The following is a 20301-nucleotide window of genomic DNA, read 5'->3' on the forward strand; positions in this document are numbered from 1 at the left end:
ACTGTCCTCATGCCTCCTATGAAGCGTAAACTCTTCGGTCTCAGTGGGCTGGAATTGCAATTCGCCTACGAAGGTCTTCTTAAGCTTCAGAAAAGCCTTGTCTACGACTACGACGAGGAGGAGGAGGAGGAAGGGCGTGCTCCAGAAAAATTCGGGGAGCAGCTCAAGAACATGGTCTCTCTGTTGGGGTCAAAGCTGGAAGGGTCTCGGGTATGACTCGAGTTACGAAACGGCTTCCCATTAGCTCACTCTCTGCAGTCTTATACCTTCTCCGGTGTAACCACGGATGACTCGACCACGTTCAACATCACGTATACCGGCATGCTTGACCTGAAGCCTGATTTTGTTCAAAACGTCGAAAAGACCAAGACCTTGAACTTTGGTCTTCTGCGAATCTGTATCGTCAATTGCATTTTTTGGAAAGTCACATTCCTAGGGTATGTTGACTATCTGTCAACCTCTGCTCCACTCTCATACTCCGTCAGAACGAAGCAAGTGCTCGTGTGTGGATTGACGCATTCCTCTTCCGCGCAACTGCAATGCTACCATCAAATAAGCGCATGGTTCTCAGCACGGACCACGTTGTTCCATTCACGAATATCAGCTCGACGAGTTTGCGGAAACTTTATGGAATTATAGATTATATTGCCACAGTACCAAGTTGAAGCGGCGGTGCTGGTGAATCTGCCTCAACTTATCTCAATCGCCCAGTTCATTGTTTCCCCTAGTTTTCGATCTGATGGCAAACATCAGCTTTCATGACATGAAGGTGAACAAGCCATCCAGCTTCTTCGTTATTGAAGCCAAGCTTAGCGATCCCTCGAACCATATTGCTCAAGCAGTTTCTGAGATATACGCGTGCGGAAAGTTCCTCCAGTAAGCAAATCCTGCCAGCCTTCAGGTTCACATTTCCAATACTTTATCTCAGGCAAAAGGTCCTCCGTGGTGCTCTGACCAATGGTCATGACTGGATCTTCCTTCTCATGAAACTCAACGACGATTATAATGGAGCCTCCTATGCGCGATCTCCTCAAATCTCCCTGGGGATCCAGCCTACCTGGGCCGAGCTAGTGATACCTAACCGAACGCCTGATTTGATTGCTGGTATTTTGTCGCATTGGGTCAGTTTGATGCTAATATGTGTAATCGAATTGTTCACTGATTGGGATGCTAGATTAACCATAGCTTTTCAGACCTGGGAAGTGATGATTGGTTTACGGTGTAGGTGATGATACTCTGTACAACGTCTTGTGTGCATTCAGATCTATTTCCCAATTTTTTATCCGTTGGCTTGGTCCTAAGCATTACGCTCTCCAGACGAGCATCAAACATATGTTAAATCTAGAGAGGTTTTGAACTGGGGACCCCAGCTCAAAACCTCTCTCAGTCTGGGGAGGAAACGAAATGAGCTTCGATGGGCGGGATAAAGTTTCGAACCGGATTCGGGCGTCATGCCTTTGGATAGGACATTAGGAAAATGGTGCGTCAACTGCTGCGACTGCTGCAGTAATAAATTTGCCGCGACCTTCCAAACTTGAAGTACAGCTGTTTGAAACGATCGTCGGAGGCTGACCGTGTATGGTTACTAGTCGGACCGGATATAATATTTGGTCTCCAAGCTGTCTGACCAAGTCTGAAATTCTACGAGGTTTAACAGGGATGTTCAAATCTCCAATGTCATTATCAATGTCGACTTGACCTTATGGCCGTCCTCTCGTAAATTATGTTTCCTTTCGTGTTGTTACCATGTGATATCTGTGACAATGCACACCAATTTCAATGTTACAGGCAACACCCCGTAAGGGAGTGGGGTGGGTAAAGTTGAAGGACCGGTCCTATACTGTATGATCGAAATATTAGGTCCGCAGTGTCAACGGGAATGTACATGCAAGTCTTGATCGTGTACAGTCACGAAATGGTTCCGCGGAACCATTTATTTGCTTCCATCGCTGAGCGCTGATCGGGCGATCAGCGCTAGCGCTCAGGCGGGAGAGGAACTGCAGCCCCGGGCCGCAGGGCCTGGCGCTTAGTCAGCTGGATGCTGATTTCTCTGTCGATGTTGGCGTCAGGACAGGCCCCCGGAAGCTCCAGCTAATGTACCCCCGCAAAATAGCATTTTTGAGGGCCAAATATCGCAAAATCTCTGCCCGGAAATAGCATTTTTGAGGCACTCTGAACGAAAGGTCTATCCGGCTATTGCATTTTTCACATCCTTCAGGGCAGGTCTATAGGACACAGTGTTAGTGTTGTTGGCAAAACTACCGAGTTTTGCCAACCGGTTCGGCAAAACTGGTTGTGCCCGGTCCTCGGCAGAACTCACGCGAAAGGGGGGTGGCAAAACTTGGTACAACTCCAGGATATCCAAGACTCGTGGAGATGGAATCTAGCTCTCTGATAACATAGTTTGAATTCAAGAGAACATGCAAAATGACATCCCTAAAGTAAGATGGTGCATGCTGGAGGGCATCACTGATCAACAACAATTTCGAGCACCTGGAACAAGTTGACAACAGCTCACATTGTTACTATTGTAAATGCAAACATTGCGATGACACTGATAATTCATCAAGAGCGCACATTCTGTGATCTCGGCGCAACACAATTTGCATGGCGGTGTAATCTCTTAAATCACACATTTGAAACACTCGGCAAAATTCATGGACACTTGTCCAGCGGTGAACCCTATTCCGACCTGTCCCGACTCAAATACACGGCCCTTCAAACACCTCACAAAACAGCTTCGCTCCACACTCATGCACCTATACAGCAACTCATTTACCACCTCAATGGAAATCCATTCGCACAGCAGCTCCACAATCATCTCACCTTGACCGCTGAGGCAGGTGCTCGCTGGGCAACTCTCTCTCGACCATCCGTCAAACGTGTTATTCTAAAATTGCCACCTACCATCAAGATTCCGGTGAGGGGGGCACGAGGGATCAAGAATTAGTGATTGATATATTCTAGTAAACTTATTATATGTCATTGAAATACTATGTTCCTCTACGGTCGCCGCCGTTGTCAACAGTGAGCAGCGTGTCACCATCTGTCACGCATTGGCTGGAGGTCACGGTATGTCACACCACGTGATTTTTGACCTCTGCCCGGAATTGCATTTTTGAGGCCAAAAGTTTCGCATTTTTGAGGCCGATTTTAGCTGGTCGGGCGGGTGGACCTTGGCAGGAGCTTCCGGGGGCCTGTCAGGACTCAGTACTAGTACTCAGGCCTCAGGGACGCCGAACCCGTCGTTGGTCAAAGTATGTACACTGCCGCAGGCTGACAGTGGTACAGTACCGCATTAAATGTCTGAAACAGGTACAAACATACACAGGTGCGTTTTATTTTTCATACTCTGGTAACTCTACTTCAGCAAGAATGCTGATGGTGATGAAACCATTCGCATCGTATCCACCCAGCAGCATAGTCCATCTCGATGATATCTCTGTAATGATATATACATCATCTTGCAGCGCTGTCTGCTTTCATGATGGTGATGGTTATGTGAACCGGGGGCCAAAAATAAAGCTCAAACAGATGTCAGTCAAGGTCAAGACACCCGAGGCGCCGGAATAGTGATAGGAAATCCACGCTCTACCTCGAGGCCACGTATCGCGAAGTTCTGCAATGTGTTAGTCACCGCTACTGGGTGAGAACATCCCATCATAGGCGATTTGCTAACTTGGGTGTGCATCCGTAAGATGCCACTTACGTTAGATAGTCAGCGGAATCAGACTCTATTGTCTTTGATAGAACAAAGTTCCTCCTTGGATAATCTGATGGACTTCTACAGGGCGATGATGACACGCGATAGAAGGTTGTATGGACACACTACCCTGAACCCTGAAACCCTTTCCGTTCATGCCTGAACGTTATATTAAAGAACGGAACACTTTCGGATGAACCTTGGATAGCAACAATGTAGATTCAGAACAAGGTACGTTAGCTAAAATACTGCAACGAGAACGCTAAACAAGGCTCAGGAACTGTGTTGGAACGAGTATCTCGCTAAACTGTTTGGATTGCCATGCGTGATACGTGTCCGTTCTCGCTGTTTTCGACGTAAAGAAGCCTGTAGACGAGTTCGGATGCGAAATTGATATCATCCTTTGATCAGTACAAGCCAGTGCGATCATGTAAATCGGTCGTTGAAGCTGAATGTGTGTCGCTCTTCTTTACGGGTCTCTTCGCAGCCACGCAAAAACCTTCTCAATTTCGATCACACCTAGATCGCAGAAGGCAGTAGCACTGGTCCAGAGTGCATCTTGATCAAATAGTCATTTAGTTTATCTTGTGGTTCATGAAGTATAAGTGACACGAAGTAATGGTGGAATAAAATACGTGTAGTGTCCTGATAGGACGTATGTAAGTAATATCGTGTCAGGAATCATATAATCATCATTCTGGCTTTGAAAGGGCCAAAAATACATAAAATGCGAGACTCGTACAGTGTGTTCATTACTATATCCTACGACTTGATGAGCATCAGTTCTGATAGACTGGCGTATTACTCACCATCTTGGTCGGATCTCTCGTTCGGGATAGAGATGCATCAGAATTTGGTCAGTCTTGAACTCCGACTCTATTTCGGATTGTGAAGGGCGATGACTTGAATATGGTGCACCCGTTTGCGGCCTCCTGTTTTCCGTGCCTCTCGTAATGCGAGGAGCTTGCCCAAAACCGGGTCGGAAGTCCCGCTCATCTGGCATTCTCCTGATAGACAGGTTCGTCCCTCCCCGTCGCGACCCGAGCTCAGAACGTCTCTCAGGCCGCCTCATCTCCGATGTTGTGCGCTTTCTCTGTTCCTCTTCAGCCGATCTACGAGCCATGTCCATTTCTTGCAGATAGTGCTCTGTTTCACGCGCTCGGGTGGATGCGATCTTGTATGTACCCTCGCAGTAGAAACCTCCAGGAATGCCGCTACATTGGTAAACACCTTTGACGGTTTGCGGGTTATTAGGATGGTGGCAGTCTCGTTGACTACACTTGTTGTGGAATGGGGATGGCCATCCGAGAGGAAGCGCAGATGGTTTAGGCTTCCTTGTAACTATACCAGTCAGGTTGTCAGTGACTGGGCGAAGAAGTGGGCAGCGAGTACTAACAGAATATCATGACGGGAATCGTTAGTGCTTACTGGTGTACAGAGGAGAAAAACTAAGGGGGTGGAGGAAGTAAAGCTGCTTACTTATGAGAGTATAGGTACATGCTAATGACCCACGGGACCTCGACCCGGACACGCAATCACTTCGTGTTTGGAGTAGTAAGGACGGAGCAGTGCTTTTAGTGACTGATGCGGCGTGTTTCGTCGACACTACCGTTACGTGTTCACCTGTCCTGCCAGATCGCCGAAGATGCAATTTATATGTCGGATCACGGATGAAAAGTTTTGGTAGTAGGAAGTGCCGGGGCCCCATTGCTGCTGGACTAGTGACGATGCGACAACAAGATTGAACAGCTCAAGTTGGATTTGGCCAGTCTCGGGTAAATGTCGAATGACACGTCTCAATGCTAATAGAGTAACTTAAGGAGAAAGATGACGGCATCTTAACGCCAAGAAGCGCTAGCGACTGTTTTGGCTAGCACTGAGCGCAGGTTACCTGCACAAGTTCAGCGCTGAACCATTGGATTTTACTTAACCTTCAGAGCTGGAGCAAGTAAGCGCTCTGCCAGCGCAGACCCGTTTGTCAGTTGGATGACAAGATTCGGTTGAGAGTTCCTCCAATCATCGAGCTCCAGCGGACGATACTAAAAAAGGTCTACGTCTAGACTCTCACGGTTCTCACCAGGTTCATGCATCCGCGTGAGCCATTAATTGTAGGTAAAATGTGTCATGGGCATGAATCAGCATCCCGAGCTTGCGCTAGCTTAGCTGACGCTTCAGGTGCTGGGCAAGCATTCATTACGGTTCAACAGGCTGCATTCAACGAATCATTATCTGCTATTATTGGAGGCAATGAATAAACTGAAGCTCGCAGCAGGCCTATGTCACAGCGCGTGAACTCAACTTCAACGAGGCATCCGAAGTGCTCTGAAATTAATTCAAGAGGGCTGTTCAGCACGTTGCCTCGATATTACTTTCACGGCAAAAAACGGAGATGAACCATTTGACAAGCCTGAATGGCGTGATGAATGAGGGTAAAATGCACCTTACACCAGCCTTGTCTTTTTCACTGCCAAATGAGAATGGACACGAGCTGACCTGTCAGGCTGTCACGTGTTACCTCCCAAGGCCGTTGTTTGGCAAAAGCTTCTGGAATAAACAAACCACTTGCATCCTTGACCACCTCCAACCAGCAAGGAATAACAAATCCAATGGGTCTTAAGCGGCCGGCAGAGGACGATCTCTCACCAACTGGAAAGGTGGCTAAAGCCAAAATAGAAAGCGATTATACTCTTGCCTTCCCAAGCCTTTCACATCCAGCCTCACATCCACCCGCATTTCAGCGCCCTAGTCAACTTCTCACGTTTTCCTACTCGCCTTCTCGCGTTTTACAATTTGATGACTCTGCATTGCGCTATTTCGTCAATCCACCGCATGGTGCAGATCTCAACTATGGTTACGAGAATTGGACACGGCGCCCGGAAGAACGTGGACGCATCGATGGTTTATTGAGCGCGTGGTCGCGGTTCAAGAAAAGTCTCAATGGGCAAAATCCCGAGATTGGAGTGATAAGCTGGAGAGGGGTTATCACCAAGTAAGATGTCATTCCATCTACTGTATGATATTTGTTTACCTGGGGAATACTTCTGGTGAGGGAGAATATTAACGGCACCTTACGAAGAGCGAGATGTTTGGGAGCTCAACGTGATGTGTGTCGATGGTACTATGTACTTTGAGGAGCATCTATCAGATGCGAAACTAAAGGAAAAGTGAAACTTTTTTTTCGTTTTACATGTGTGTGTTGCTTACGTTGATGAAGGAGCGATCTGGAACCTCGGCATCGACTTCAGTCTTACTATGGATATTCATTTGAATCGTATTGCACATCGTCAACTCCCGACGAACATGAACATCATCCCTCTGGTACATCGGGCGCTGTTGGTTGGGGTGGTGATGTTGATACCAATGTTCAGTGGTGCAGTGTTGTGAAAACTAAGTTGGGTGATACACGGATCATCATCGGTGGAGAAGTCGACTGCGTTCGAGGTATGTGTCAATTTGCGTCAATGGATAGGGAGACGTTATTTGTTGTAGGAAAATATGCGGGAAATACTGACAACTTCGTGGAACTCAAGACTTCGCTATCAATACGTGGCCCACAAGACGAAGCCAAGTTTGAAAAGTAAGTGTCATCTGCGTTTCAGGCACTTGCACTTCCTCAGACTATGCGACAGAAAGCTTTTGAAATTCTATTTCCAGTCATTTCTGCTAGGAGTTCCGGTATGCAAAATGACACTGAAACAGGACCACCTTATAAATACACTGCGATACAGGAGGTCTTTGTTGGGTTTAGGAAGCCATCAGGATACTTGACGACTACGCAAGTTTTCCAGACTGTACAGATACCACGCCTGGTTCGAGGAAAACCTGGCGCCTGGGATCCCAATGTCTGTCTAGCATGGGGAGATCGATTTCTATCTTTCCTCAGGAACACCATCAAAGGAGGCTCAAAGGGTAATGTCTGGCGTATCAAATTCACGCCAAAGACAGGGGTCTCTGCTGTTTTGCTAGATGATGTGGACGTCAGGGACGTGGAAGGAGGGGAAGATCGCGTGGGATTTCTTCCGAAATGGTATTGGGAAGAAATGAGTGGCGCTGTCGCGTACGACTCAGAAGTTAGAACCCAAACAAAGAGTGAAGGAGCGTCGTCCAAGGTAGGAACTGTTGTAGTGCCTTCTGGATGGAAGATATGAGCTAAAATGGGCGTTCATGGATCATATGCTCATCTCATGACTGTCAGCTAGGCTACAGCTATATTCTCGCGAGACGTCTTTTAGACCCACGTGAACTCCGGTTATCAACCAGTTTGTATCCTGTTATCTCAATCCCATGTCGTTCAAGCGGCCGATCCCCACCGATCAAACATAACTCACTTCGACCATATGGTTTCTGTCCAGGACGCACTACACGCTCTCGATCAGCGTGAAAGAAAGTGTAGATAAAAACGTTGTCTAGATGACTCTCCCGTTGAGCGTGAAGAATATTTCACTGTGAATTCTGAACCATTATTGGTTATTTGCGGGTAGAAACAGGCACAAACCGGCGGGTGCGGGTAAATTGGCCCGTGGGAATTCGGATGAATAAGACTAGCGCGTCGTCGCGCGTGCTCCATTCCTTAACGCGCTCCTCGACGTCCCACACAGCGACCAGTATCCTCTCTTGGTCATCTGTAACGGTCCCCAGGTCCTACGGCTTACGGCCAGACGCTCTCACTGTGATATATTGTGCTTTATTCTGTATATAATCACTAGAAACTCCCAGCGACGCGCTCCTTATGGCGACTCCGTCGTCTTCGGTGACCTCAGCGTCCCCGCCAACGAGCTACCTACAGCCCTACAGCCCTTCTACATCGATGGATGTGGATCCATTAGAGAAGGAGGATAGGCTGAAAGCCATCCAGAAAGTCATGGCGAGCACGGAGCTTTCGATGGTGAGTTATTTCATTTCAGACTGTGCACTTCGCGGGACGCGTTGGAGGGCGGTCATTCGCGCCAACGATATGGAATGGCACTCAGAATATTGTTTACTTTGTGGTGCTCGTATACCGGATCCCCCGCTGAGATTGCTATGTGTGGGCGCGGTCGTGATATAATACGAGAATGCTAACATACTCCTGTCTTTCTCTCATAGGTGACGCGCAATCTTCGCGCCCGTTTGTCGTATGCCTCATACAAGGCCACCCATAATATTCCTCATGTCAAACTGATTGACCTCGAGGCGAAAACCCGTACCCTGGCTGCTGCCCCGCCGCGCCTGATCGGCACTAAGCGCAAGGCTACAGCTGGCAACAACTATTACAACAACCCCGCCACACAGGGCACAGTCGCACGGCGTGGAGCTATGGCTCCTCCCGCCATATCTGCGACTTCTTCCCCATCCGTTCCTCGTTCCCACTATCCCACGACTGTGACAGGTTCTAGTCCCAACGCGACTCAGAGCCTGTTCACCACCCTCCTCGGACCTCCTCCGTTGAAACAAGCTCGAACTGTTCGCAACTCAACAGATCCTCCTGTCCAAGCAGCCGCTCGCTCGACTGCCGGATCTCGGTCCCGAGGATCAGACCGTGCGTCTGCCATACGCAGCATAGCAGAGAGTACCCGTGCGCAGTCCCGTAGCCGCAAGGAGGATGTCACCCGGTCCAAACCCAAACGGGCTGACAAGGGCAAGCAAAAGGCGTCCGTGGCGGACTCGGCGGATGTAGAGAGGCAGGCCGTAGCCACTCTGACATCGCTTCTCCAGTCGCGTCCTTCCGTAACTAGCGTGTCATCTCCGCGGTCCACGCTCTCTACCGCGTCTGATGCGAGTTCATTCCAGTCTTTGTCGCAATATGCACAAAGTTCTGCTCGCACAACGACAGCAGCGACTTCGCTGCTGCCATCAGCCGAGTCATCATTTACCATGCCTCGGGCAGCTACTCCACCCCGTGACTCAGGTGACAATATCTATTCGACGCCTCGTGCAGATGACGAGGAGGCGGCCAAACTTATGCTTTATCTACATACATCGCCCTCGCCCGCACGCCCTACAACCACCCGGGACAGGGATACCCAAGATCTTGCAGCCTACAGAGCCCTTGGAAGCGGTTCCGCATCTCTCCTTACTAAGGGAAAGATCCTTTTTGCAGGCCAGGACACCAGAAGCTCGCTGAGATCAGAGCGCAGCTTTACCTCAGAGACTTTACCATCTAGCCAAGATAGTACGCAGCCTTTGAGCCAGCCATTGCGATTGGATGCCGCTTCCTCTGGATCTCTCGCGCCTGCGCCATCTTTAGAGTCAACAATTATTCCACCCGCCCCAACTTTAGGTGCTGAATCCTCATCATTGTTGCCATCTCCACCTTCACCTTCTAGGCACAGTGATACTTCGAACGGTTATTCGGGTTCGCCATCGAACAGCCTTCACGCCCCACCCACTCCGGGCAATGTCCCATTCAATCTCAATGACTTTATCAATGTCTCTCCCTCCCCTGCCGTCACGGCCGCGCCGCGTGCAGCAGTATCTCTCAAATCTGGTCTGAGTGCTAACCTGCGTGCGGACGTCGGCAGAAAGCTTTTTGAAGAAGAGCAGCAGCGGCACCACTATCAAGGCACTCATGGCACCGTCAGTGGTTTCACTGACATCCATCATGACAGGGGCGGCGTCCTCGGTGCTAGTATCGACCTCGCAAGCACTTGATTTATCTTTCCCGTCCTCGATTGGCTCCTTCACGTCTAACGCACTTTCCATGACGCATTCATTCTTCATCAATCATGCGGAATCCCTGATGTATCAACATGAAGAACAGACTCCCTTGTATCTACCACTCGACCCGGCTGGACGACGGCGCTGCAATCTATCCCACTTGTTGTTGGTTTTTGATATTATCCGCAAGGCATGGACTCATCAATATCGGGCATCAAGGTTCGAAATTAGGAAATTATCATTGCTATCTATCTTTAACACTCCCCATTTCTTCATTTACGGTTGGATCATGACCTTCTGTTGGATTTTCGTCCATAATGATTTCTTTTACGTTGTTCACTAGCCCTGCTGGAGAAGCATCATAAACTCTTTGTCACTTTTGGGAATCAAATCAGTCATCCGCTGGATGCACCTATTTATTTCATCGTCCATCTTTCTCCATCTTTTGAGTTGTTTCTTCTATCCCGTTCATCCTTGTTCTCCTATCTGCCATGGTAATTTATTAACACGGCCAGACCTCTTGTTGTTTGATTTACCATGTGTCATTATCGCCATGTGCTAATACTGTCTGCTACGCAATGCATAACGTTTCTTGACTAGTACAAACCATCTCACACTTTTTAACCAGAAATACAATGCATCCACGTCAACAAACCCTCCCATTAGGAAATTGTTGATCTCAAGCGCGTTTATTATTCTACGTGTGCTGTTGAGCCTTTACAGAACGAACGTGTCCACTCTATCACACCTCAGCTGAAATCGAGAGTTGTCTTTGAGTAAGTGCTTGAGCATGCAGGGTCTATTACACCACATTCATTCAAGTGCTACAGTTCTTTTGCTGCTACTGAGAATGTGCTGTGGCAACCGTCATAAAGCGGGGTTACTATGCAGCATACTCAGAGCAAAAGATTTCGCCATCGAGATAGCGCATGCGCACAAAGGCGTGGTTCTGTGTACATCCACTGGTCCATGCATTGTCTATTATCCTGGATAACCGCTGCAAAACAATCGTGGGTTTCGGTAAGTGTCCACAGTAGTCGTCACTCTGTTCTAACAAATTGCATCCCTAGTCACTACTAGTTAGAAATATTAGCCCACTGTTAGCTGTGACCTTTTGTCCAAAACTCGCTGTTCCATTCCGTTGTACAAACCACAAACATAACGTGCCACTTCAGTCCCCTTTGTTCGACACCTTATATAAGGCTGTAGAGACTTGTCGTCACCTATCCATAACGAACATGCCTTCTTCTCTTTCCAAGTTGTTCAAAGCCGCAACGATGAATATCTTCTCTCCTCGTCGTGACCGTCACTCTAACGACTTGAAGACCACAACAGCCCAAGAAACTGGGACTTCCGCGAGTCAACTCGTCAAGCAACAACCCGAGCCATTCAAACTTGTCCGTCCACCAAAGCAGTCGCACATCAATCCGATCATAGGTCGTCCTTATATCCAGCACTACGGATATGCAATCCCCAATGAGTGGCTAATCCGTTTCGCGGAGAAAGAATGTCCAGAAGTGTTGCTCGAACGTGGTCACAAATCCTACGAGTTCCACGCCATGATGCGAGGACGCGAGCTCATTTCGACTCGGTCGGGCTTCTGGTCGTTCGATTTCAAATGTTGTTTCAATCCCAAGGATGACTCGGTTCTTCCTCTGTGGTTCGAAGCGGATATGGCCAAATACTTCAAATCCGGCAGCGAGGAACTTAGGGCCGTTAAAATTGACATCGTTCCGGTGTTCACTGTGTGCTCTGAACTAGACGAGTCCTTTCAAGAGCGTCCTACGCAGGAACAAATGGATATCATGACAGAGTCGATCGGGTATCCACCACAATGGTGGGTGGGTTGTGATTATGATTATTGAACGCGAGTGGCGACCGGATACGTCGTTGAGTTTGAGCCCTTTACATTGATTGTAAATCGTGTACTGTAGCAGTTACATACACGTACGTCACGGTGACTACTTGCCTACATGTGATTAAACGAGATATGGATGCGGCCTGACTTGACGGCGATCCATGTTTTGCAATTGAACCCACTGCTAAGCGCTAAGCTTGTAAGCTGTCCCTAGTAATCGCTGAATATCGGATTCGGGGAAGAACTTAAATAATTATGATGTGTATCTCGATCAGTACTCGACTCTGACAATCGTGCTTAGCAGGGTGGGACACCAACAAACTATTGCAAGGACACAGATCCGACACACAATCTGTGGCAGTACTTTGTATTGATGAGGTAAAGCCTAGATACGACAAGAAATGGAATAATGAACGTAAATGTGGCAGTTGAAGACGACACTACAGTCCCAAGTAAACTCATCTGCACAGGAAGTAATATACGCAGACGGGCAGAAAGTGGGTGCAAGTACTTGCGATGACAATGGTAGTAAGTTAATATTCAGGAGATCACGATCGGGGCGCCGCGCGGGCGGCGTTGTATAAACAAGACGCTCTAAGTATCTAAGATAATTACATAATGATTGCCAAAGGCATGAACGGGACCTTGTTCTTTAAGAGTACTAGTAGTTGGGAGAGCCCCGCCTCAGGCTTGGCTTGAAGCTTGGCCACCGAGGCCGAGAGAGTACACATGCTTGTTGCAATTACGTCACGCTTAGACCAGTGTAACATCAACTAGTAGGTCGATGTGACTAGTACATGATTTCAAACGGAACTCTTCAATTTATGCAAGTGCAGAAAGAACACCCCGAAGATGGTGTTGGAAATGTGTTGCTAACATCACCGACGAGTGGAACTTTCCTAATGTTGCATTTATGTGCATGATACTGGTCCGACTGCAAATCAAAATCAACTTTGATTTAATCTCCTACTTCCACTTTTGCACCGCAATACTTCAACTAATCAAGGGTCTTGAGGCGAGATCAAATATCCATCTCCATCATGCCGATTTTGGCGTATCATACAAGCGCTAAAGGTGGTATATCTTGCACGAATACTAGACGCCGGTTATAATCCCCAAAATCCCCACTCGAGGCTCACACCAATCTCTCGGATATGACCAATTGGTGGCCAAGCTCAAATATTTTTTACAGCTATTGGACGGGTTTGTCGTATCAGTTAGTGATGTCTCGATCTAACATTGACTTACGGTTTCACAGTGTCCGCTGGCGTCGTGGTGGTATACGATTGGGGTGAGCAGGACAGTGTTCGAAAACCGCTGATATTCTCATGATATTTCCAGTACTGACACTCGGACAAGAAGTAGGTCAGTGCTATTTCCAGAGCAACCAACTCGCTAAGACTGGTGTTATAGATTGAATTGATCTGGGTGAGTAACATATTTCATATCAGAAGAAAAACAGGAAAATATAATGGATTCGCCACAGAGGCAACGCTGGTCTCTCATGACTGTGCTGTATCTCCTTGTTCGTACCACGTCTTATGCTATAGTGTGGCTATGCTAACTTCAAAATGTTCTAGACACGCTATATTGGAATACCATATTCTGTCTAGGTTTTTGAGGTCAAAATGTTGGTACTGTACTAATGGCCCATCTCTCATTATCAGTATCAACGTTCTGGGTGTGTCTCACATGCACTGTGTTCGATTCTTCTGACCGGCGGCACACAGTAAATATGACATTGGTCTCGCTGACAGATGCAGTGAGTATTCCGCAATCATCTCATTCCTATCCAATGAATACACTCATATGTAGGAGTGAGTGAGATTCTGAACACTGAACTTGGCTCAACATAATGACTCACTAGGTGTTAGTCAAGTATTTGATCCTAGTACAAAGGTGGTCACTAATCGGGTGTTTCAGGCAATATTATGAACTATGCATTAAATGGGACAAATGTGGTCATAGCTGCCATGTTGGGCGGTGAGTTACCCAGCTGCAATACCTCGGTAATATTGACTCGACTGAAACATAATGCAAGTCATCATGATTGCTCGGTTGCATGCCATGTATCAGAGATCTAGGAAGATGCTTATCTTCCTTGTTATTATCTTCCTGGCTGTTAACGTCGCTTGCGGAGTGATCGTCGCAATAGTACTCAAGGATATTGTAGGGGGTAAGCTTTACTTGTTAACTTGAAAAACGAAGCTCATTGGACAAACGCTAGAGGAGCTGATACTCCCTGGCACGTATGTGTGCATTTATGGATCTGAGGGGAATGTCTCGCTTCTGAATTCAATGATTTGGATACTCAATACTGTCTGGGAGGTCCTCGCGCTGTGTCTTTCAGTCTGGATCACTGTGAAACACTTCTGTGACCTGCGACGGCTTGGACCATCGACAGGATCAACTATCGGGGACTGTTTCAGAGTGCTGATAAAATCTCATGTGTTTTATTTTGCAAGGTGAGCTTGTAATGTGATTGTGTTTATCTTTTCTGCTCAAATTCCGCGCTTGCTAGTTTTGTTGGTGTCTCTTGCCTCCAGCTTGGTTATGAATCTCCAGAGTTCGTGGTGCGCCGACCTGTCACTGACATCTGCTTGTAACCACTGCTTATCATTTTGTAGGATTCAAATTCTATTGGAACTCAGATACTCCAGGGTGCTCTTCAAGTTTTATGTAGCGTGCAGATGTTTGTGCTGGGACCACGCCTCATCCTTAGTGTTCGAGAATATCACGCAAACCTTGTGGCCGACTCCGACGCAGAAGCTAGCATAAATTCAATTGTCTTCCAAGAGCGTGTACATGTACCAACGAGCGGTACTGTATAGGGAATGCTTGCTGAGTACCCTGCATGAAGGAGGAACAAATGGATGTCGTGACAGAGTTGATCGGGTATGCACCACAATGGTGGGTTGTGATTATGATTATGATTGAACGCGAATGGCGACGGGATACACCTTTGAGTTTCCTTCACATTGATTGTAAATCGTGTACTGTAGCGGTTACATACACCAGATCTTAGATATACGTACATCACGGTGACTACTTACCTACATGTGATTAAACGAGATATGGATTCTGCTGATGGCCTGATGGCGATCCACGTTTGAACACCACTGCTAAGCTCGAGCTGTCCCCGATCGCCAGTATCGTAGAAAAATTTAAAGAGATTACGAAACATATAGTACAGATTTCACGGCGGAGTGGTGGGCTTAGTCTCCCCTAGTCAGACCAAAAGAGAAGGAAGACAGTCGTTGGCATTTTTTAAATTATTCAAGAGGGTAGTCATAGTCCCCTCGCTTTCCATTCGTTCGGTCGTGGACATAAGCATCCCAAACAGTGATGAGCATTCAAATCATTGCAATCAGAAGATGGATGTCCTCATCATATCTATAATTGCACATATACATGCCAGAGAGTACCAATTCCTCTGGTGTTTGTGCAATGAGCTATATTCTTCAAGTCAACTAGTACTTACCCGTTACAGTATCCTTGAGTGCTATTATCGTGATTACTCCGCAGGCGATGTTAACAGCCAGGAAGATGATAACAAGGAAGATAAGAATGATTCTAGATCTCTGATACATAGCATGTAAACGAGCAATCATGATGACTTGCATCATGTTTCAGTCGAGTCAATATCACTGAGGTACTGCAGGTAACTCACCGCCCAACATGACAGCTACGACCACATTTGTCCCATTTAATGCGTAGTTCACAATATTGCCTGAAACACCCAATTAGTGATCACCCTCGTACTAGGGTCAAACACTCAACTCACACCTATTGAGACATTATGTCGAGCCAAGTTCAATGGTCAGAATCTCGCTCACCCCTACAAATGAGCGTATTCATTGGATAGGAATGAGATGGTTGCGGAATACTCACTGCATCTGTCAGCGAGACCAATATGTCTTTGGTCTCGCTGACAGATGCAGTGTGCCGCCAGTCAAAAGAATCAAACACAGTGTATATGAGACATACGCAAAACGGTGATACTGGTAATGAGAGATGGGCTATCAGTAGGGCACCTTGAATTTGTTGGCCTCAAAACATACACAGAATATGGCATTGCAATATAGCGTATCTAGAACATTTTGAAGTCAACACAACCTGCCAACCACGCGATGGCATATTATGAGGTACGAACAGCAAGATACAGCACAGTCATCAAAGACCAGCGTTGCCTCTGCCCCGAATTCATTGTCTTCTGTTGCTTTTCTTCTGATATGGGACACTGTCACTCACCCAGATCAGCTCAATCTATAATACTATTCTTAGCGAGTTGGCTGCTTGGGGATAACATCAACCTACCTCTTGTCCGAGTATTAGCACTGGAAATATCATGAGAATATCAGCGATTTTTGAACACTATCCTGCTCACCCCAATCGTATGCCACTACGACAATAGCAGAAACTGCGAAACCGCAAGTCAATATTAGATCGAGACATCTTGAGGAGACGAACCTATCCAGTAGCTTGAAGAAAGAGACAAACTAATGAACGGCCACCAACTGGGATCATTTGAAACTACGGTCATATTCGAGAGATTGATGAGCGAATGGGGGATGTCACTTGGGGGTTATAACCATTTAGCGTTCGTGCTAGATATACCACTGTTCAGCGCTTGTATCACCAAGATCAGCATGATGGTGATAGGTGTTTATGCCCGCCTCAAGGCCCTTGATTGGTTGAAGTAAGTAAATGCGGTACGAAGTCAAGCAAAAGTGGAATGGGATTCGGGGAATTAGGCCCTGATCCCGAGTGTCCGGCTTTCCAACCATTGACCGTAATTTACAACGCCTGTGACCATTCCTCCCACTCGCGCGTCATTCATCGGTGTCGAGGACGAAGTTGCTGCTTGATCAGCCACTACCGTTGGTGTCGACGGACCTCCACGAGCAGCCGTGGGTTGCACAGGGTGGTTCACCCGCATCTTTTCACGCCAGCTAAATCCACATGGTCCGCGATAAGTCGAGATCGAAACAAGGGTGTGAAAATAAGATACGGCAAATATACATTATACTTTGTTTCATGTAGGAATGATATATCAGCATTGGGAATAATATGGGATGGTATCATTTTTTGAGGTACTTGCGAGAGCACTGCTTCTTGTGTACATCTTTCCAGTGTACCTTGATAGTGTACTCGTCAGCAACAAGACTTGGAAAATTTCCTCGATCATACCTTCTGGTGCTCAGCAGAACAATACCTTGATGACATCCTGTTCAGCATCATATCACCCCAGTGTGTTCAGAAACGCTTACAAAATGGCCCTGCAACCACTGCACGTCTTAAGATCCTGACCACCAGGCTTTCCACAAGCAGCACAAGCCGACTGGCTCCTTTTATCCTTCGTGCTGGACGTCGTCTCCTGCCAATATCCGTGGCTCTCGTAGTCCCATTCGCGCTGAATGCTCTGGCCTTTCTTGAGTTTGCCCGTCCTGGAGTCCTCTGCACTGGGGTTGATAGGCATAGTGAACGCCTTCATGCCTGCCCTGACTGAGTTGGGCGAACTAAGTGCTGCGATGAGTCGCTCGTTAGCCTGGTCGATGTCAAAGACGTCGATGTCGAACAGAGAAGGAGGTTTGCCGAAGCCTTTGTAATTTGGGCAATCAAGAATTTCACGTCTTTTCTTGACCCTGGAGATATTTTCAACAGGGAAAGTGAATCAAAGAAAAAACCTACTGCTCGGTGTATGAATCAGTGTCGTAGGCCTTGAGAAAGTCTTCGTATCGGTACGACCCTCTCATATTTTCTGGACGACGGTTTGATAAGTGGAGCATTGCGTACATTAGAAACGTAGCTTACCACCTGGACACTTGCCCTTGCCATCGAGTATCTGGACACGTCCATATGATTCCTCGAGGGGGAAGATTTTCTCAATCTGATCGGCGTAAAATCAATCCGATATGGAACAAGATATTCGACCGTACCTCGATCTCGTGGTACCACTTGTCCCCATAGTCATACAAGTGCCCAAATGTATCACCCACTTTCGAAAACAAATGAGCAAGCATATACCTGAGTGTTATCAGAATCCCGTGACACGGTGACATTATGTTCTTACTTGTCATCCGGAAGGTAATCATATCCAACCTAGGGACAAGATGTCAGAAGCTCCAAACATATTTCCTGAGTCGACTTGCCTGGTTGATATGCATTATGTCTGTTGCGTTGGCGTCCTATGTATGTAATGAGAGATGGACTATAGTTCAGAAACAGCTCAGTTTACCTCGGGACCAAACACAGCACCGTCTCTGAGATCCGTGAACGTGTAGCAGTGGAGGTTTCGTACCCTACACAAAACGATTGCGTCAGTGCACATATGGAGTCTGACGATCAAAAAAGTACCAGTTCAGAACGGGCGAAAGGACCTTGTCCTGGAACACGCCTATCTTCATACCAGCTGAGAGGCGGACCCTGCGCCATATGCGATGGTCGCCATTGGCATCCTGCAAGAACCTTCGAAGAGGATATCAGCGGGTGGTGTATCATTAATACGGGAAACATACTTCAAGTGTATCTTGATTACAATATCCTTCTTGTCAAGGTCTGCGAGATCAAGTTTGCTGAGCTGCTCGCGCTGCGAGGACAATAACAAGTCAGAGAGAGAACAAAATCACCTACAAGCGTACATACCTTACGATCCTTTAGAACATCCATGAATTGCTTTTCGGGCCAGGGTTTTCCACCGCGGTTGTCGTATGAGAATTGGTGCGCCATCTGAAGGCAAATAAGCAAGATGATCAAACCATCCCTACAAACTTACTGTTCTATACATCATTTGGATTCCATCGACTAGTTTGAAGAGTCAGGATATAATATCTACTAAAATCAGAGTAGTCGCTTACAGTCCCAGATATTATCCTTATGGTACTGTACATGTCAATGTAACTGATTCCGAAGGATTGGTACTACTGGTAGGCGATGCACATACCGGAAATATACCCCAGGTCTGAATCTGCCCATGGGGACCTGGTTTCGGCTTGTATGTGCGAGGATCTTGGAAGAAGGATATTTAGGACTCGTCCTCAAAAGAGTTAAACCACTCACCCTCAAAAAAAATCTCTGGCATGCCTTCGCCATTATCTCCAGGGAGAAACTTTACAAATTTTGGTTTGCCTGCGGGGCGCGTCGTAGAGCGAGGAGGAATATCCTCACCAGTCAACGAGAGTGTTGAAAAAAGTTTTGAGAAGTCCATGGTTGCTGCTCAACAGACGTAGCATGCAGATTGGGTCAGGCAAATTACATGCATGACACCCAAAAAGGCATATCACTTACGCCGTCTCGGAGACTGGTACAAACTCTAAAGTATAATTAGATAAGCTTCCTGACCCCACGTTCAAAATAGCGCCGACTGTCCTCCCAATCTTGCATGACACGTATAATGCACCGCCTATGCCCCACTCATCGATATCACTTGGACTAAACTCACTAGCCTTGCATTTCATCTGTTGGTCGTGTGACGTGGTCACTTTTGATAAAAGATTTGTCACTAAGCATGACTCAATATACTTATCGACAAAGTTCAAACAAACAAAGGACAAAATTCAACAAATAACACTACCAGATAAAAGGACTGCCGCTAGCTCGTCTTTCACCAGTGCACTACCCACCTTGCATCTTCCACTACCAATAATCTTCTTATACGTTCAAGATGTCTAGCAACGGAAAAGATTACACGTACACTGGTCATGGTACTAATGACCAGGTAAGCGCCCGTCATGCGAGTTAGGGGCGGTGATTGACAAGATCACGCTTTTCGTAGGGCAATCACTACTGCTCTCGCGACTACGGTAGCAGCGGCTCAGGATATCACTATTCCAACACGTATGTTTTCAATGTTTGTTGACCGGCGGCGCTGATTATACGACACCGACGGGAGCTACTACTACAGCAACCCGAACGGGTCCACTTACTACAACAGTGGCACAGGGTACTCGCAGTACACTACTCCCAGCGGGGACACTCATAAATTTAACGGTTCCTCGAAGTGATTCTAGGTGAATTGCCTATTCTAATAGTATAGAAATTAGTTTCTGACGCAGTTTGTCAGGTTCTTGAGCAAATCCGGAATTCCTCACATGTACATTTCTTT

General features: G+C 47.1%; 7 protein-coding genes across 7 annotated transcripts; 5 read left to right on the plus strand and 2 right to left on the minus strand.

The window, feature by feature from the left end:
- Positions 1 to 9: 9 nt before the first annotated feature.
- On the plus strand, positions 10 to 1225 carry DFJ58DRAFT_883197 (uncharacterized protein; the record flags this gene model as incomplete). Its single annotated transcript, XM_041394585.1, has 6 exons — positions 10 to 210; positions 259 to 437; positions 497 to 660; positions 729 to 876; positions 929 to 1121; positions 1175 to 1225. The coding sequence occupies 6 exons, from the start codon at positions 10 to 12 to the stop codon at positions 1223 to 1225; spliced, it is 936 nt and encodes a 311-aa protein (XP_041243837.1).
- A 3023-nt stretch (positions 1226 to 4248) lies between these two features.
- On the minus strand, positions 4249 to 5205 carry DFJ58DRAFT_788948 (uncharacterized protein). Its single transcript, XM_041390179.1, has 3 exons — positions 5100 to 5205; positions 4513 to 5044; positions 4249 to 4465 (listed from the first exon to the last, which is right to left on the minus strand). Exons 1-3 carry the CDS (start codon positions 5107 to 5109, stop codon positions 4459 to 4461), a joined length of 549 nt encoding a protein of 182 aa, XP_041243838.1. The 5' UTR covers positions 5110 to 5205; the 3' UTR covers positions 4249 to 4458.
- Positions 5206 to 6264: 1059 nt separating this feature from the next.
- On the plus strand, positions 6265 to 8166 carry DFJ58DRAFT_788953 (RAI1 like PD-XK nuclease-domain-containing protein). Its single transcript, XM_041390180.1, has 6 exons — positions 6265 to 6692; positions 6757 to 6867; positions 6918 to 7144; positions 7193 to 7280; positions 7333 to 7378; positions 7432 to 8166. Exons 1-6 carry the CDS (start codon positions 6310 to 6312, stop codon positions 7849 to 7851), a joined length of 1275 nt encoding a protein of 424 aa, XP_041243839.1. The 5' UTR covers positions 6265 to 6309; the 3' UTR covers positions 7852 to 8166.
- A 266-nt stretch (positions 8167 to 8432) lies between these two features.
- DFJ58DRAFT_728044 (uncharacterized protein) lies at positions 8433 to 10333 on the plus strand (the record flags this gene model as incomplete). Its single annotated transcript, XM_041385546.1, has 2 exons — positions 8433 to 8588; positions 8789 to 10333. The coding sequence occupies 2 exons, from the start codon at positions 8433 to 8435 to the stop codon at positions 10331 to 10333; spliced, it is 1701 nt and encodes a 566-aa protein (XP_041243840.1).
- A 649-nt stretch (positions 10334 to 10982) lies between these two features.
- Positions 10983 to 12204, plus strand: DFJ58DRAFT_914151 (uncharacterized protein; the record flags this gene model as incomplete). The annotated part of the gene is made up of 3 exons (XM_041395367.1): positions 10983 to 11115; positions 11170 to 11359; positions 11410 to 12204. The coding sequence occupies exons 2-3, from the start codon at positions 11225 to 11227 to the stop codon at positions 12202 to 12204; spliced, it is 930 nt and encodes a 309-aa protein (XP_041243841.1). The 5' UTR covers positions 10983 to 11115; positions 11170 to 11224.
- Positions 12205 to 17181: 4977 nt separating this feature from the next.
- DFJ58DRAFT_745829 (MM3350-like domain-containing protein) lies at positions 17182 to 19501 on the minus strand. Its single transcript, XM_041387415.1, has 16 exons — positions 19257 to 19501; positions 19141 to 19205; positions 19055 to 19079; positions 18973 to 19001; positions 18843 to 18926; positions 18716 to 18786; positions 18555 to 18665; positions 18436 to 18499; positions 18350 to 18385; positions 18271 to 18299; positions 18137 to 18224; positions 18012 to 18087; positions 17889 to 17958; positions 17468 to 17842; positions 17388 to 17412; positions 17182 to 17335 (listed from the first exon to the last, which is right to left on the minus strand). The coding sequence occupies exons 1-16, from the start codon at positions 19402 to 19404 to the stop codon at positions 17279 to 17281; spliced, it is 1353 nt and encodes a 450-aa protein (XP_041243842.1). The 5' UTR covers positions 19405 to 19501; the 3' UTR covers positions 17182 to 17278.
- A 359-nt stretch (positions 19502 to 19860) lies between these two features.
- On the plus strand, positions 19861 to 20200 carry DFJ58DRAFT_716435 (uncharacterized protein; the record flags this gene model as incomplete). Its single annotated transcript, XM_041384218.1, has 3 exons — positions 19861 to 19914; positions 19972 to 20033; positions 20089 to 20200. The coding sequence occupies 3 exons, from the start codon at positions 19861 to 19863 to the stop codon at positions 20198 to 20200; spliced, it is 228 nt and encodes a 75-aa protein (XP_041243843.1).
- Between the last annotated feature and the right edge of the window lie 101 nt (positions 20201 to 20301).

This window comes from Suillus subalutaceus, assembly GCF_016647625.1.
Source record: "Suillus subalutaceus strain FC151 chromosome Unknown DFJ58scaffold_54, whole genome shotgun sequence".
Classification (NCBI taxonomy): Eukaryota; Fungi; Basidiomycota; class Agaricomycetes; order Boletales; family Suillaceae; genus Suillus; species Suillus subalutaceus.

Excerpts from the sequence above, each read along its gene's own strand:
- DFJ58DRAFT_745829 (XM_041387415.1), bottom strand. The coding sequence starts at position 19,404 with ATGGACTTCTCAAAACTTTTTTCAACACTCTCGTTGACTGGTGAGGAT. Across the intron at positions 18,300-18,349 it reads ACATAATGCATATCAACCAG|GTTGGATATGATTACCTTCC; the intron begins GCAAGTCGACTC and ends TCTTGTCCCTAG. Across the intron at positions 17,959-18,011 it reads CAAGGGCAAGTGTCCAGGTG|AAAATATGAGAGGGTCGTAC; the intron begins GTAAGCTACGTT and ends ACCGTCGTCCAG.
- DFJ58DRAFT_788953 (XM_041390180.1), top strand. The coding sequence starts at position 6,310 with ATGGGTCTTAAGCGGCCGGCAGAGGACGATCTCTCACCAACTGGAAAG. Across the intron at positions 6,693-6,756 it reads TGGAGAGGGGTTATCACCAA|AATATTAACGGCACCTTACG; the intron begins GTAAGATGTCAT and ends CTGGTGAGGGAG. Across the intron at positions 7,281-7,332 it reads GACGAAGCCAAGTTTGAAAA|AAAGCTTTTGAAATTCTATT; the intron begins GTAAGTGTCATC and ends ACTATGCGACAG.